At 47.1% G+C, this 16,563-nt stretch overlaps 5 protein-coding genes across 5 annotated transcripts; 3 read left to right on the top strand and 2 right to left on the bottom strand.

Annotated features, from left to right (window-relative positions):
* Window positions 1-17: 17 nt before the first annotated feature.
* Window positions 18-2,361, top strand: N7489_009857 (Rad21/Rec8 N terminal domain protein; the record flags this gene model as incomplete). The annotated part of the gene is made up of 6 exons (XM_056715606.1): window positions 18-36; window positions 107-143; window positions 210-350; window positions 409-543; window positions 608-1,076; window positions 1,135-2,361. The coding sequence occupies 6 exons, from the start codon at window positions 18-20 to the stop codon at window positions 2,359-2,361; spliced, it is 2,028 nt and encodes a 675-aa protein (XP_056563228.1).
* Window positions 2,362-3,653: 1,292 nt separating this feature from the next.
* N7489_009858 (DUF3237 domain-containing protein) lies at window positions 3,654-5,122 on the top strand (the record flags this gene model as incomplete). Its single annotated transcript, XM_056715607.1, has 5 exons — window positions 3,654-3,722; window positions 3,813-4,304; window positions 4,364-4,684; window positions 4,744-5,038; window positions 5,094-5,122. The coding sequence occupies 5 exons, from the start codon at window positions 3,654-3,656 to the stop codon at window positions 5,120-5,122; spliced, it is 1,206 nt and encodes a 401-aa protein (XP_056563229.1).
* Window positions 5,123-6,071: 949 nt separating this feature from the next.
* N7489_009859 (fungal specific transcription factor domain-containing protein) lies at window positions 6,072-8,316 on the bottom strand (the record flags this gene model as incomplete). The annotated part of the gene is made up of 6 exons (XM_056715608.1): window positions 6,072-6,465; window positions 6,519-6,751; window positions 6,806-7,222; window positions 7,280-7,596; window positions 7,658-8,138; window positions 8,281-8,316. The coding sequence occupies 6 exons, from the start codon at window positions 8,314-8,316 to the stop codon at window positions 6,072-6,074; spliced, it is 1,878 nt and encodes a 625-aa protein (XP_056563230.1).
* Window positions 8,317-8,900: 584 nt separating this feature from the next.
* On the bottom strand, window positions 8,901-11,969 carry N7489_009860 (uncharacterized protein; the record flags this gene model as incomplete). The annotated part of the gene is made up of 7 exons (XM_056715609.1): window positions 8,901-9,038; window positions 9,093-9,729; window positions 9,792-9,975; window positions 10,038-10,884; window positions 10,957-11,318; window positions 11,392-11,806; window positions 11,883-11,969. 7 exons carry the CDS (start codon window positions 11,967-11,969, stop codon window positions 8,901-8,903), a joined length of 2,670 nt encoding a protein of 889 aa, XP_056563231.1.
* A 3,331-nt stretch (window positions 11,970-15,300) lies between these two features.
* N7489_009861 (uncharacterized protein) lies at window positions 15,301-15,795 on the top strand (the record flags this gene model as incomplete). Its single annotated transcript, XM_056715610.1, has 1 exon — window positions 15,301-15,795. One exon carries the CDS (start codon window positions 15,301-15,303, stop codon window positions 15,793-15,795), a length of 495 nt encoding a protein of 164 aa, XP_056563232.1.
* Between the last annotated feature and the right edge of the window lie 768 nt (window positions 15,796-16,563).

The following is a 16,563-nucleotide window of genomic DNA, read 5'->3' on the forward strand; positions in this document are numbered from 1 at the left end:
CCATTTGCATTGCAACCATGTTCTACAGCCATGAAAGTAAGTCGACTGATTCCCCATGTGCGATCTTTATCTCGGACCAAAGGCTCATCTGCTTGTCATGCTCTAGTCCTCACCTCGCCAGAGCACGGTGTCGCGACAATATGGTAAGACCATCACCATCCAGGGCTCCCGCAGTTCCACATCAACGACTAATAGTACCACCTCCACAGGCTAGTCGCAACTCTGGGATCCAGGTCCATTTCCAGAAGACTAAACCGAAAAGCCATCCTGGATGTGGATGTCCCCAATGCATGTCGAGTTATTATCAATCCCGATGCACCCATGGCCCTTCGGCTGCAGGGGAGCCTGCTGTAAGATCTGTTGCTCAGTGATGTCACCATGGGTATGCTAACAACTTGCCTGTATTAGGTATGGTGTTTCTCGAGTGTACAATCAACAGTGCGGGTACACGCTGCTCGACACACAGGCGATGCATGACAAGATGGTATCCAAGCTGAAGATCATCCCGGGCAGTGGCCTTGATCCCGCCGCTGGCCAGACCAAGTATGTCCCGTTGATTGGTGGTGTAAGTCTACAAGACATTTGTCGGGTACTAACCTTATCCCAGGCCCAGCAATCTTATCTTACCTTACGACCCGTCTTTCCTGCCCGAGACAGCTCTTCCGGGACTTGAAATTGACTTCTCCTCCTTCACTACCACCACGAACGATAGCTCAAGTCAACTTAGTGGCCTCTGGATCAAGTCGCCCAACAATAGCTTGTCTGGAGCCTCACAGCTTTCAAGCCTGCACCTTGAGCTCCCATCGGATGATATCCTGGGTGAGGGTACTATCCTAGGAATTGATGAGATCAATGAGTCTGCGCAGAAGAAAGACCCTTTCGGCAACGTGACGGGTTTAGGATTAGGCAATGAAGAGGGTGTTCTCCTTCAACCTGACTTTGAATTTGACGAGGATGGCAATATCATCGAGCTCGATACCAGAGGGAAGTCTCCTCATGCAAGGAAATCCACCCTTGGTCCGAGAGAAAGTGAAGGACCGACAGACGACCAACAACGCCAGCTCGGCGGAGATTCGGTGAGTACCAAGCATCCATGCCGCAACCAAAAAGATGTCCACTGACTCTGCTCAACAGATGCAGATTGAAGACGAGGAAGTCAGAGTGGCTGATACCAACGACATGATGGATCTCGACACCCGGACCGCAGATGCCGCGATTCTCCAGACAAATGAGGGCCTTGGTCTAGTCGAAGAAACAGATGAGATTCAAGCAGTGAGGACCCGCCATGTCAGACGCCCAAAGGAGATCATCACTGACGACACCACGGGGCTTCGAAATATGACACTGGCCCAATGGAACAATGAATACGTCGCGAACATGAACGAAGCACTGAAGCAAAAGCAGCAAAACAAGATTCCAACCATTTCGAAGAAGAATGCTGCTTTCTGGGTTTTCGGTCAGGGAATCGGCTCGGTTGGAGTCGGACTGGGAATAGACCATGAACAGCATCCGCTCAGCCTCTACTCAGGCGAGGATCTGTTTGAAGCCGTTGGTGGATACCCTCAGCGAAAAGGGCGAAAGCGCAGCGCAGATGACGATGAACTATCGGAGGGACGTCGAGTACGCGCGAGAGACGAACAAGCAGAGCATCTGAGCCGTGAGAACATTGAGCGTCTCAACATGGAAGTTGAAGTCGGTCGTGATGCCCCCTCGAGTCTGTTTGACGACCACTCGTCCCAGATGCCATGGAGTGTCACCGCTTCTATCCAAAGCTCTCGACAAAGACGTCGACTCGGCAGTGTCAGCGAGCTGTCTTCTCAGGGACGTAAGCCCCGGAGCCGTCTCACTAGCGCCAGTCCGCTTGCCGGGCGCAGCTATCTCGGGGGACAAGACCAACATAGCCTCGAGCTCCTAGGCGATTTCGGAGACGACCTAGATCTTACTCGTTATCTCGAAGGCGAGCTTGCGACGGACCGCGAGAATATCAGCTCACTCTCGCCAAGCAAGCGCTCTGCTCTTGAACGTGTCAAGTCAACTCTTGATCGGGAAAGCTTGAATTTCATAGAATTCATGAAGACTAAGATAGGTCCTGCTAACAATGGCAAAGCAGGAAATGCACAGACCCCGAACAGCAACGCGTCCAGCCCGGTCGCGGCCAGACTTGGTCAGACCACGTTCGCGAGTCTGCTTCCTCCTGGGAGTACGACGCCAGCTGTTGCGACCCAGGCTTTGATGAATGTTCTCACGCTCGCGACAAAGGGTGTGCTGCATGTACACCAAGACGAGTATATCGACGAAAGCACCGAGTGGGAAGTCCGCTATCGCTATGGCGAGATTTTCCTGCGATTATCGGGGGTCTGATCGTGAACCGTGCGTACTAGGTCTTAATGACGTCGAGGAACACATGATGGTGGATTGTCGAAGCGCTGAAATGCAAATGGAAGGTATGAGGGGCTCTGTTCAGTCGCGTGCGACTGGTTACCAATAGAACACCAAAATGGAGAGCCACGGCCATGACGATCGCTGTGAAGGAACCTATTGACGCGATCTGTGCTGTCGCATTACATCACCCGGAATGCAGATGGAGGAACATTTTTACAGTGCGAAGTGTGAGAGAAGAGCGAGAGAAGGTGATAACTACCCGTGGACGGTATACGAGGATGTATGGGACCATCGAAACGATCTACATTGCAGTCAGGAATTTATCTTTAATTCAATGTTTCAATCTTCGTTTACCCCAATCTTACCAGGAACGTGTATGTTGTAAACTGAAGTAGTTGACAGTATTGCGTATGGGATACGGAACGTCCATAATGGATTCAGTTACAGTAATATAATACCCGAAGCTGTTTCGATTAACCCTGGAAATGAACGGAAGTATAACTTTGGGAAGTATATAAGATGTCAATAATCATTTATATCTGGATTTATTTGATTCATATCACAATTGTATCTCGGCCTTTTCGCTCTTATTTTGCAAGGTTTATACTGAGAATTGTCTTTCCCCCACCAAATCCAATCATAGCAGTCTCTGATCCGAGTGTGCCTCGTTTGCCCTGAATTCTCCGAGATATAATCTTACACCTCTTGGACCATCCATCCATGGATGGCTATGAGGGATATGTATTATGATCCATATCATATTATACAAACAGGGAATATTTAAGGCGTTCAGTTTGAAATTGCTTTTTTTATTAGGCAACCTAGTCATAATTGTTTCTCGTATAACTATGTATTTCATATTTCTATGGCCCGATCTCATCTATTAGCCCGGTGTTCGAGTTAGACCAGCTACATATGTAGTTATAAAGATGAAGTAAAAGCAAAGAGACTAATAAGTGAAACTAAACATAGCTATGTCCTAATAAATTTCAATATACCTACATGAGTACATATAGGTAGTATAAGAATAATAAAGGTACCTACATATGTAGGTAATATACCCCAGTACCGACAGCACGTACCGTAAGCAGTGCTCCAAATTACGCAGGGCGCGTAACCCGCGTAATCTCCCGTCTTCATCTTTCCATTTTCTTTTCTTCTCTCTCCCTGACCCCTCCAACTTTACACCTCATACGCGCCCTTACCCATTCTTCTTTACGACTTTTTTTTTGTTTATCCTCAATACTCTTGCTCCTATTACTCCTCTCATCATGGGTCGTACCGTTGACCAGGAGGTACACGCGGCGTTTGTCGAGTTTCGCGCCAAGGAAGATGACAAGGTGCGTGACTGTGTATTTCGTAATATTTCACCCACGACCTGTCCGTCACTAACATACGAAAACCCGTTTTGGGGTTTGTGCATGTGTTAGTGTCTCTCCGTTCAGTGCATATACTGCCAACAAATTCGAGCAAAGAACACTTCGCGACAGAAACAACATCTCCTTGAATGTCCCGGTCTGCGCGGTCACCCTAACGCGCCTCAGCCTTCTCAGCCCGCCCAGGCCGCCCCTAACGGAATCGGTGCTCCCAATGGCTACCCCGGAACCCCCAATGGCCCAACAGCCACCCCGTCAGGTCCAGCTGGTCCTGGTACTATCCCAACTCCCAACGGCACCCTCATGACCAACGGTGTCAACCCTCATGCTACTCCGTTACAGACCCCGCTGGGGGCTCTCCAGAACCGCGCGACAATGGCTACCCCGGTCCCGGCTACCGGTCCTCCCTCCGCGCCGCCCAGCGCCGTTCCCTCACGCCCAACTCCCAAGCCAAAGACCAAGACGACAAGTTCGAGCTTGCCTGCGCCTCCGCTGGACGATGTGCACGCAGCTTTCGTTGAGTTCCGCGCAAAGGAAGAAGACAAGGTACGGCGACGGAACTCGGCCATATGCGTTGGAACATACAAGCTAATAGTGTGGAATAGTGTCTGTCTGTTCAATGTATTTACTGCCAGCAAGTTCGCGCGAAGAATACTAGTCGCCAGCGCCAGCATCTGCTCGAATGCCCTACCTATCTCAGCGTGATGAAGGACTCGATCCCCGCTAACAACCTGCTGCACACATTCCCCGAGGGCGACGTCGCCCGATCACTTCAGATCCCCGCGCCATCGCTCGAGCTGGATTTCCGCATGAGCATCAAAATGAACCCCAAGGTGTCTGTTGGGCCCAGTGTCTGGGGACAGAGAGAGTGGGTCTCGTTCATTGGCGGCCAATGGGCCGGTCGATGGGGTAAGGGTATCGTTCTGGTAAGGCTGAATCTCAACCTCCAATAATTTCCAGTCCAGTGTTTAACTTTTGAAAACAGCCCGGTGGTCAAGATACACAGATCGTCACCAAGGACTGCACTACCAACCTTCGTGCGAGTTACATTCTTCAGACTGTCGATGAGCCACCCGCATTTATAATTGTGCGCACAGAAGGATGGTTGACAGGCGCCAAGGATGTTCTCGAAAAGGTCATTGATGCCAACATGGCAGATGGTGTCAACCCCGGCAGCTATAAGTACCGGGTCAATCTGTCCATGGAGACCGGTGATGAGCGATACACATTCTTGAACACTTTGATGTGGATCGGCAGCGGTTGCCGCAGAGGTCATGAAGGTAGGCTTCTTCAATCCTTTCTTTCGCGATTGTGCCGTACTAACTGGCCATGCAGTCATCTTCGACTCGTTCCGCGTGAACTAGGTCAATGCCCTTGTCAACCGATGATGTCTTGTCCGTTATTCAGCGAGTTCGTGTCTATTTCACTCCAGCTTCAAATTTGTGATGGGAAAACGGTGTTTTTACTCTGCTATTTCTTGATACGCGGCGCAACGTTTCTATGATCCGATTCTTCTCTCCACGACTTCGTTCTTCCAACTCTCTTTGTTTGATTTCGGACCATGGGTATATCACCCTGGTTTTCAACGTATTCGCCGCAGTTAAGCTGATTCTGAGCTCTGCAATGTCTTTGTTCTTTATTCCGTACCGCTTTTTCGTGTTTTTCTTCTGATGTAATTCTTTGATGGCTATATCAGAATAGTCGGCCTTGTAAGGTATTGCTAGCTTTCGAGATGTTTCTTGTTATCTTGATCTCGGCTTTTCATGTCCTGTCCCCAATTTGACTCTTGGTTTTTTAGGTAAACTCTCTTTTGAATTGCAATATTTCCACATAGTCATTTCAACGATAGGAATGGTCGTCGTCCTGGATTTAATTTCCCTTCTGTTTCGTGGTACCTCCCCATACAAAGTCTTGGTAACTCTAACTATATATTGTACGCTTGCATGAGGACTGCTTCTATCCATACATATATATCCTCTTGAAGCAAGTATTATTCGAATTTACGGAGATATGATTTAGATACCTGAATTTTGAAACGTATCTCGTTCGGTTTGGAATAATATAGAACGGGATATATAACCCGTCATGTACCGCAAGACCGTACTTGACACCAACGGTATATACGTGTACATACCAGGAACATAACTTTGAATATTTCATAGACACTTGTTGTATATCACATTATATATAGAAACTGAAGAATTAATTTTGATGCTATATATACATGTATTCATGAAAGCCAGTGTATGCCACCAATACAAGGACACCATCCCAACTCTACAGACGAACACACAATCAAGTATTATACACCCCTTAATCAAAGCTGTACGGCAGAGATGGATCAATCTCTGGAAGACTCAGCATACCAGAGAAGCTTTCCGCTCCAGTAAAAATGAACTGGTCGAAAAGCAAATCATCTGCACCCCATGTAATAGCAAAGGGGCTCCCAACCGGGTTAGGAAACGGACTTCCCAGCTGAGGTGAACCGATCCTCTGCATCGCATTGCGCTCATCGTTGAAAAACTCCTGAGAAAGACCCAGAAATTTCTGGTAGAGTGTTCGTAATTGCACCAGGGGGTAACTGATTCCAGTTTGAGTGAGGCATTCAGCGATAGCTTTCATGAGGTTGAAATCGCCGATGTCGGATGTCGCAACGACGTTGCAGAATAGGATCAAGTATGCCGTCGCTGGGTAGAGCAGAATTGTCCTGAGGTGCATGTTAGAGAGGTAAACATATCATGATCGATGATGGGTCCTCACCAGTTCAAAAAGTTGACCGCGGTTTGCTTCTCTGCCGAGTGACACATGGATACGAGCGCTGAGAGCTCCCGGCGCGCCGATTGAAGGTAGCTTTCTGTTGAGCTGGTTGGTTGGCCGGGATCGGATTGGAGGAGGTATAGGATTCCGGTCATGATGGATTGATAGGCGAACTTCAGGGCCGACATTTCGGTCTGAGAGTCGAGCCCTTTCCATTCGGATGACAATGAAGCCATCTGCATCGGTTAGAAACCTGTGCGTAAAGGAAAAAAGAGATGTTCTTGACTCACGTGGTTCATTCTTTGCTCGATATATTGCATCTGTAGCAGCATGTATTCTCCAGTACCATGTAACAATGAGGGATTGTGGTGACTTGATGAGCTATCGGGTAAATATGAGACCACTGTATCCTGCACCCGAGCAAGATCAAGATAAATCAAGAAATGCTCGGCCATAGGAGGGTCAGTTGGATAAAGATCGCTGAAAGTGGGAGGTAGCTGAACATCGAGAAGGCAGCGTGAAGTTCGTGATTTGAATGCATGGTTTCTGTCCAAAGTGTAGCACCAAAGGAAACAGAAAAGCTCTTCCTCGCTTGCGTTTCCACTCAGAACTTTCGTTTGAAGATCCAAGTCAATGCAGGTGTTACATGCGGCCTTGGTGAGGTCCCCACTTAGGTCAACGTCTCCAGACCCTTGGTGAAGAAATATCTGTATATGGATTAGTTCCGTCGAGAAAGGATATAACAACACCGTTCAGGGGCTTACACCACATATGATAGCCTGTAATAGACCAAGAGACGGGGGTATTAACAGTGGGATCTGCTTCAATGCGGCCTGAGCTGCGGCTCGATACCCCGTGGCATTCTTCCTCAGCTCGAGGGCGACGTCGGAGTCTTCTTCAAGATTTACCACCGTAGTGATAAACTTGTAGGCAACGGAGTTGACGCAAACGGTGTAAATGACAGAGTCGCGAATCGGTATGTTGTTGCGAAGAAGTTCAAGTCCCATCTGCTTCAATTTTGGGATTGAAATATGTCTAAAATAATCCGCAACGAAAGTTCCAAATCTGTCAGTCCGAAGATCTAGAGTTCCATGGTCAGTGTCAATTTTGCAACGCATTCAGATGGTTAAACGTCGGTGTACCTTTCAACATCCAGGTAAGGAACTCAATAGACGGGCCTCGAGGGTGAACTTCCACTTGATGGTTAATACTGTCTTGTACCAGTGCCCTCGAATTGTCAGACAGTACTCTTATGACAGACAAGGCTGTCTCGAGCACGCTGCGTCTGTCTAGAGTGAGACCCGGTAGATGACATAGTTGATGCTGAATTGTGATCTGCGCATCATATACCGGATCGTACAAAACCCCAGTTTTGTGTCCACGTAGGTCGTTAAAATTACGACTTGGGACGGAGCGGAGTACTGGTAAGACTGCATCCGTCGAGTTACCTTGATCAGACTGATGATCAGGCGTTGCTCTTCGTCGGGCACTGTGGGAAGACCTGGGGGAGTAACTACCCCTGGGCCGAGTGCTCAGACACTTGCGCTTCACAGCCCGCCGACGATTACAGGAGATGCCTGCATCCTGGCAATTGCCGCATGGATCGCGTCTATCGCACCGGACCTGTGTATCTGCTCAGTAAATTGCAGATTGTATATATAACATCTTTTTCGAAGGCTATTACCTTGCGCGAATGGCAGAGGTCACACTGCGGTTGCCATTAGTATCGAAGTTGGGTTGGTTTCAGCTCTGGTGAGATTCGTACCACTAATTGCCTTTCCAGTGGAAGCTCTGTCGACATAGTTGATTTTGATTTCGAAATGAAGAAGCTATTTACTCTATGAGAGTGGAGTAAAATATTGTCCAGGCTCAAGTCCTAAAAATAAACCAAAGTCCACTGAATCAGAAAATTTCCGAAGCGAACCGGTTTTGGCGTAGAATAGGCGTTAATGAGCCCGGCTTCTTGGCATCCTATATTGTCCAAATAAGTCCTTATTAATTATGCAGCACTTTAGGCGTACTGAGTGAGTACTTCAGTTAAAATCCCTAGAGAGGTATATAGTACGTCCGCATATCTACTGCACATATATGCATACTCTCCAGTTGGCCGTAAATCACGGTAAAACCCCCTTTTGGAACTTCGGCGAGACTTCGGATGGATTTATCTACTTTACGCCATGAGCTTATTAGAATTATTCAATATTGGTTCTCAGACTAAATCAAACATGGTATCAAACAATTAGGAAAGGGAAAAAGAAACAGGGAAAGTAATAACTTGGAAGATATAGAGTCTTCCAAGATCGAAATACGCCCAATAAATCAGCCTACCACCCAACACACGCCTCTACAACCCCGAAACCTTTCATTACGGTGCCGAGTCTTGATTCAACGCCTAGAAACGCAGAATAAGACTCCGGTTCTCAGTAGGAAATACAATGCCCCAAAGAACCGGAAAATCGAGAGACCGGAAGTGGTCAGCAGAATGATCTTGAAATACCACGCTGTGCGAGTTGTAGATGTCGACTATACCAGTTAGTATATGTGCACAATAGACGAAGAAGGTTGAAGTCGACTTACCGTTAGGCAAAGCCTGTCGATACTGAGGTTATTGATACACAATGCCAGAAGACCATTACTAAACGTCCACAGCAAAACGAGATTCGTTCGGAAAGCTTTGTATGAATCGTCAAGCGCCACCCCTTCGTTCTGGCTCGGTTCTTGCCAAGGAGTTAAGGCCCGCTTCACAGTGGATGCGAACTGCTCGTCAATGTCGACTTGAGGCTTGTCCAGTTCTTCGACAAAAGGCGTTTCGTTTTCCTTCTTGGTTTGTACGGATGGAAGCTTTTCTGGTGCATCTGATCCCTTAGTTCCCCACGAAACATCATGCCAATTGCAAAATGCATAGACCATCAGAACATTAATCGAAGAAGGCATTCCGAGGAAATAGGACCATGATGAAGTGAGCATATGCCAAGGGTCGGCATAAAGTATGCTCGCAAGGAAGTAGATTCCGTATGTTGAGACCAAGGCAATCAGAACAAGCCCACCCGTTGAGTTGAAAAAACCTGATATGAATGCCCCCACACCATGACTGAAATCAAACTTGAGATTTTCGGGAGTCATGGCCTGCGCAACGAGATAGAATGATAGAACGAGGAGATAGAGCTGGACCACGGAAAAATAGACGAAGGAGAGCGTGTACAGAAATTTTGATCTGTGGGCGGAGGTTAGCTATGAAGCGAAAGGGAGTACCCATCTCTAGGTCCTGATACTTACCCCTTTGGTCGATTTCCGAGAGCTAGGATGAATTGAAGCATCAGGAATGCCAGATACCCAATTTTCAGCAGGTTATTCACAATTGGAGTAGCATCATTCCCAAACGGCCAGCCTTTGAATTTGTTGGTCGCACTGGGGGTTCCCACAATGTCCAAGATGACGGAACTTGTGAGCCAGTAGGATGCTAGTATATGTTAGTGGTCTGGCATAGGATAATCTAAGACCTAAGGGGCAATATCAACTTACCGAGTGAAAGCCATGTCATGACCAACTGGCAGATATTGTAAACCAATTGAACATGAAGCAATAGCAACCGAATAATACTATGCCCACTCTTGTATATCCGGTTGAAATGCATGATTGAGTATAGCGATGCTGCAAAAGATCCATTCAGCCATCGCCGCCGTTGACTTAGGAACTCAGCTGGTCGTTCCGGGACGTCTGTTTCCCCTTTCGACGCTTTCACGTATGTGAGTAGCCACTGATTGCCCGCCTTGGCGACTAACTCGAAGCAAAGAATGCGATCTTCTGCAAGAAACATGTTCTTCTTGAAGATATTCATCCCGTCAATTCCTTTCTTACCGAGCTTCTGAGCAAGGGTGTGGTCTCCATGAAAGTACTGCTCAAGAGGCCTACCCATAATAGCGCGGTAACGATAGGCTGAAAAAGCTCCAGGCAGTACGCTCACATAGCCGAAACTGCTCTCTAAGGGCTTGTCCAGGATATTCGAGATTTTGTATTCGAAATTTTGGGCCGCAACTAGGGGATTGAGGAGCTTCTCCCATCGGTGGCCAAGCAGCGCATGGATTTCACCGCAGGCGCCGCCGATATTTTTGTCGTTGTAGAAAGTCTGCCACAGGGCTAGCAAAGACTTGGGCCCAGGTTTTGTGCCCGCGTCGATCAGGATGCAGATCTCAGGATTCAAGATGCGCCCAAATGCATTGAACAGCCACCGATGTGAATTGATTTTCTTGGCATTCTTTTTCTTGAGGCAAAACATCATCTGCACCGGGGGAAGATTCATAGGGTTGTCTTTGTATGGGCGCACAAGCTCTTGCTTCGGGGTGACCGATAACTGTGTGGTATATTCGAACTAGGAACCGTCAGCATTTGAAGATTTCCCAGGAATTGGAATCCAGAAGGCTTGGGAGATGGGGAAACAAACGATATGAGCAACTGTTTCTCTTCCATCCACGTCTTGCTTCATCACGCCGTCTTGGAAAACGCCGATAGTCGCCAGGACGTCAAGTGTGTTCTTATCGCAGGGATCCATGCCATCGAAGACGAGACAAACGACAATCTTTTGCCATGCCGGTCCACCTCGGTTCCAGAATTCTGTCTTCTTCAACTTCACAATGTCTCGGACATTTTGCATTACCCCATGTAGGGTTCGGGCAGTCAGTACTTTATCCTCGTTGTAGTATGTGATGGCAATGAGAAGTTCGGTATGCCGATTGTACATCGAAGGACGGAGATTGTAACCATTGCGTAGCGTAAATTCATCGGGGTCACATGTCGCAGCAGTGTCTAATGAAAAAGAGAGAAAGGTCAGGTTATCATGATCGGGGAGAGTCAACTGGCACATCGGTGTGATACTGACATCTCATCTGGGTAAATTCTTCAGAAAGTTCCCCCTCTGCATCTCGATACTCAGGCTGGATAGCGTTGCGTATAGGGCTCGGTACTGGATAGTTGATACTCAAGACTGAGCCTTGTGTCAATTTGATTCGCCGTGTTGGGTATCGACGGATGGTGCTCCCCTTCTGTCGTGTCCCCGACTCTTTGGAAGAGGAAACAGCAGAGCCCTGGTTGCAAAGGTTGTGTAGTCTGATCTGATCTGGGAGATCGAGTGACTCCATGGAATCTGGTCTCGGGCGTCTAGCCTGAGCAAATGAAGATGTGTACGGTCGACGTTCACTGGAATAGACTGGGTCTTCGGAGGAACTGATAGACAAGGCAGAAGAATTGGCCGAGTGGAGTAAGGATAAGGCGTGTTCATTTGGGCGTCCAGTGTTCTGACAAGGATGGGAAAGTCAGTTCGGCTTGCCGCATGTCCGGAGATCAAGCAATTTCCACTTCATATACACTTACCCGACGCGAATGAACATCACTCAGGCCGTCGCTTTCATCAGCTTGTCGTGCATGGCGATATGAATAAGCTCGGTCAAAAGGGCTCATTGTGTATCAGTCTGGACCAAATGTGGAACAAGTACTCGGGGTGTGTAAGCTGAAAGTCCGAGATGTAATCCCTGAAATCCCTGGTGCCAAGCCGGTCCGAATTGATTAGAGTATGACAGGCTGGACAGATAAGCCGAGCTACTTTGCATGGGATAAGATTAAAACTAGAAAATGTTCAGGGTCTTCCCATTTCTCCACCAACGTGAAAGAATAACAAACTAGAGCACTTCAATTCGCTCTAAGAGAAATTAACTATAAGCGGCTATTTTAAGCCGGGACCCCACATTTCTCTTTAATGGGTTCGCCAATCAAATGGCAGGCCCTATTCCTTAGCGTGAGGCTAAAACACGCTTATTATTTTCAACCAACACGCAAACTACCTAGGTATGTCCCTACCTAGGTATATTATTATATTACAGGCACTCCAGCTGTCCAGCTGGGCAGGGCTTATGATTTTATGGAAATTTCAACATATTCAAGTTGCCTTATTAACCGGCTAAAAATAACTGAAATTCCGTGAATTCCCTTGAGACACACAATTCTGATTGCGCCGAAATCTGGGGTCACTTTGAAGTGAGACATGCAGTGGAGTTTCCTTACGTACTGAGGTTTTTAATGGCAAGAATGAACTCTTTTAAGAATAAGTACAAGATCTCCTTATGATTTTTCCAATATAACACTCCTCTTAACATATTTTCCATATGTTGTTCAAAATGAGTTCACTTGCGCTCTCCCGAGCACCGATGGAAGTGGAGTTGAGATTGGACCAGACAGAGCCAGTCTATACTTGTCAAGATAAAGTATCAGGCGAGGTAATTTTGCAAACTGAGTCGCCGGCCGACTTGTCAACAATTTTCCTAAAGTTGTCAGGAACAGCAACTTCTCGGCTGACTCAAAGTCGACGCACGGAAACCCATAATGTATGTGGAAAAGTGACCAACCATTGCAACTCGATATTTGTCATTAACAACCTTCAGCTGTTCCAAAGATCTTACCGCCTTTTTCCTTCAGACCATTTGATGCATGATTCAAGCACCTCCAGTGTAACTATCGGATGCGGAAATCATATTCTCCGGTTTTCTATCACGGTCAGTATCAACCAAAGACCTGAAGCACCTTTGCCTGGCTGTACCTGACTGAATGTTCAGGTCCCACAAGCTATCGAATGCTACAAAACCGGTCACTGGTCAAACAAGCCGCAAATTGCATGTCCAAATATTGCGTGTTGGCCCAAAAGAAAATCCCACCTGTTGAGGAAGACTCCGCCCTCAACAGGGGACTCGGAGTCATTGGCTGAGATTAAGTATTCTCTGAGTGTCGTTGTTTCTGGGAAAGGTACAGTGAAAAAGGTTAGCAACTGCCCGCTTTCTCCAGCAATTATATAGCAACGAACATTGCATTGGACTCATTGCTGATCATTATCAAGACTCGAAATATTATATTCCATTCATTCCCAGACCCGATACCGAACCAAAAACCCTTTAAACAAAACTGCTTGATCAGCATCAACCCCCACATCCTCGACGATGATTCACCCTTATCGTTCAGAATCGATACCGAGCTCCAAAATGGACCTTGCCTTCTCCTGGGTAACTCAATCCCTTTGAGTATAACAGTCACGAAAGTTGGGCATTCACGGTGCAAAATCCTGCTGAGCGCATTTCAAACCATGCTGGTTGAAACTACACAAGTGAAAGCGCAAGGGGCACCAGGGTCATATACTAGCACGCGGATCGTGCAAAGTATGGCCAACATGAACTATCCAATAGGTCTTGAAGATGCACCTAGGAATACAACGGTCAGTCTGAGGGATACCATATGGGCCAACAGCCGACTGCCCCTTGAGATCACTTCGAGCTTCGAAGTCTGCAACATCAAGAGAATGTACAAGCTTAGCTTAAGGCTCGCATTTCTTGTTGGACAATCCAAGGTAAATACCAAAATAGGGGGATATTCTAACTCTTCATAATTATCTTGGCCATGGCTAATACGACCCTGTTTACTCAGTTTCAGACAATCATCCGAGAACTCGAATTTCCGGTCTATATTATGGGCCCAACTCCATCCCTTAAAGCATACGGTTGACAGTTCATTCGGGAGCTTCTACGTCTTTCCTTTCTTCTACTGTCTCACCCCTTTCAGGTGTCTCTTTGTGCACCCCTTCTTTGTCTGGTATTTTTCCATATCCATATCTAGTGCTCTTTATCTTCATATAACTACTTGTCTTTAGTATATCTTTACCATATCTTTGCCAGTTTCACGGCCGGGTTTCTTTCTCTCCGTTTTTGACCGCAGTAAAAGAATTGCATATACCTGATGACCTTGCTCAAAGACAAGTATCTGAACCGAAAGACAACTTTCCGCTACTGCACTCACTCAGTAGATAGCAATTTCGACGCTGTTTCCCACGAAACCAGTAACTCCTCTGACTGATTCAGTCTGCCGTAGCTTCTTTTATTCAATCAAAACGGTTGTAAATATTCGACTCCTACGGGAGACATAAAATGTGTGCTGCCCATGTAGGGCAAATGGTGTTGTTGTCCCAGGCCACGATGAGTAGAGACATAGTTCATGGAGAATTAACACCTCCAGATCAAGAAGACTTCAATGTCGCAGTATCCAAGAACGGTAGCTGATGGAATGGTTGCCGGCCGCCCCCACCCAGGTCGATAGCATCGAAATTGACGATACGAACCCACAAACGCAAGATTGCCTTCAATATCTCACAGACCACGAATGGCTCTGATGAATGGACCGTCGAATAGCGGTTCGCGTTCGGTTCCTTGCGTCTTGCAAACTGATCGCCAGCACGATTTCACGTCTCAAGAAAGGCTCCGACTACAGTACATTGCTTTACTCTTCAAGAGCAGTAGTAGTAACGATATGGGTAATAGGAGGGTTACGTGCGATTTATGAGCTGAACACTTCCGTGTGTCGGGCCTCCCACATACCAAGGGCTCAGCCGACTCAGACTGACAATGCCACTAAGAACAGAGATCAGGGGAATAAGCAGGTTTATAGAGCGGTTCGCCTTGCTCTTATCTTATTTGCCTCTGCGGCTGTAGTAGGAGACATGTCTTCCTTATTTACCGATGGTGTAGCATCTGCCTTGGCGGTTTTAAGAAGACCGACAAGGCCGACTAAAAATAGCCGGAACACTCCCAAGGCTGTGATTCATTAAACGAACGGTCCATAAACAAAGCCCAAATGACTATAAAGACTTACACGACCCAGGGATGCTACAATAAACCCCCGATTGAATTTGAAGTCAAAATTACCTCTCGAAACATATTTCCTTTTCTGGCTTTTCCTCGTCTCAAGGTCCAAAATCATGGCCACCACAACAACGACCGGAGCTATGACAACTAGCACAGGTTGTGGAACGGCAGCCCAGTACGAAATCCCCGTCAAAGATGCATCATGTGCTGTTCCCAACACCGACAAGTACAGAGGACTCCTTTCAAAATGCGCCAAACCCGCTGGGGTAACTGCCTATGATGACGATTGTGCTATCTACGCTCTGGCCGTGGATCAATCAGTTCAAGATCTTACTGACTGCCTTTACAAAGCCGGTGTCGCCTGGAAGGACGTGTGGTGTCACGGAGACACCAATGCCACTGCAACGGCGACCTCGTACCCGACTGCATCGGAAACCTCTTCGACGTCATCTGCCGACAAGACATCATCAGGTACTTCGACGGAGAGCGCGGCAACTAGCACAAGTACCTCTGGAGCGGATGTCTCTTTCCCCAAGGCCCATACCAGCTTGAAGGCTGTCATGCTTCTCTCAACTCTGTTTGCCTCTGTCCTGTTTATCGGAATTTGATGACCTCCAGGGTGGCTGTCTCTGCCCAAGGCCCTTACCAGCCTGGCGGTTATCATTCGTCTCTAGTCGCTGTTTGTTTATTGTCTCCTCGTGAGCTTTTAGTAGACGACTCCAATGGTTTTGCCTATTTGGCATTTTGTTGATCTATTCATTCGACATTCGGCCTGTTTTTATCTTATGATACCTCTGAAGGGGGCACAACCACGCAATGTACAATTAGATTTTGAACTGTTTTTACTTATCATGAATTTTAATAGCAATCAATGTTTTATTTCCATTCCTATGCACAGATCCCGTTCTAGTCTTCCGGCTGACACTCAATTTATATGACCATTTCAGGAGGGCCGCTGTAACTAGCTTATCTCGATAGTACTGTTCCCTTGATATCCGTACCTCGCACGGTCATTAGAAGTGTCATCCCCTTGCAGAAATCCTCACTCTTTTATTGTTTTGTGTCACAATCTATAGCCTCCAACGAAGGATAAAACAAGTTCAAAATATAGTGTACTCGAACTATTTAAAGGCCCAAATACCTGTGTGGACTAAATTGAAATGCTACTCGATCAATGCCCGAGCTATCCAAACCGTGTGCACATTGCTAGGGCCAATATCATGAGACCATACCTCTTCACAAACACGATCGCTAGAAATGCGGTTCCACGTAGTGAGCAGAAAGGTTCGAGTTGATAGGAAGCAAAAGACAAACAGAAAAGAAGGAGGTGCAAAGAACTTAGCCGTGGCACGTCTGGAGTAATATGACATTGGGCC

Source organism: Penicillium chrysogenum, assembly GCF_028827035.1.
Source record: "Penicillium chrysogenum strain IBT 35668 chromosome Unknown utg000005l_segment0_segment0, whole genome shotgun sequence".
Taxonomy (NCBI): domain Eukaryota; kingdom Fungi; phylum Ascomycota; class Eurotiomycetes; order Eurotiales; family Aspergillaceae; genus Penicillium; species Penicillium chrysogenum.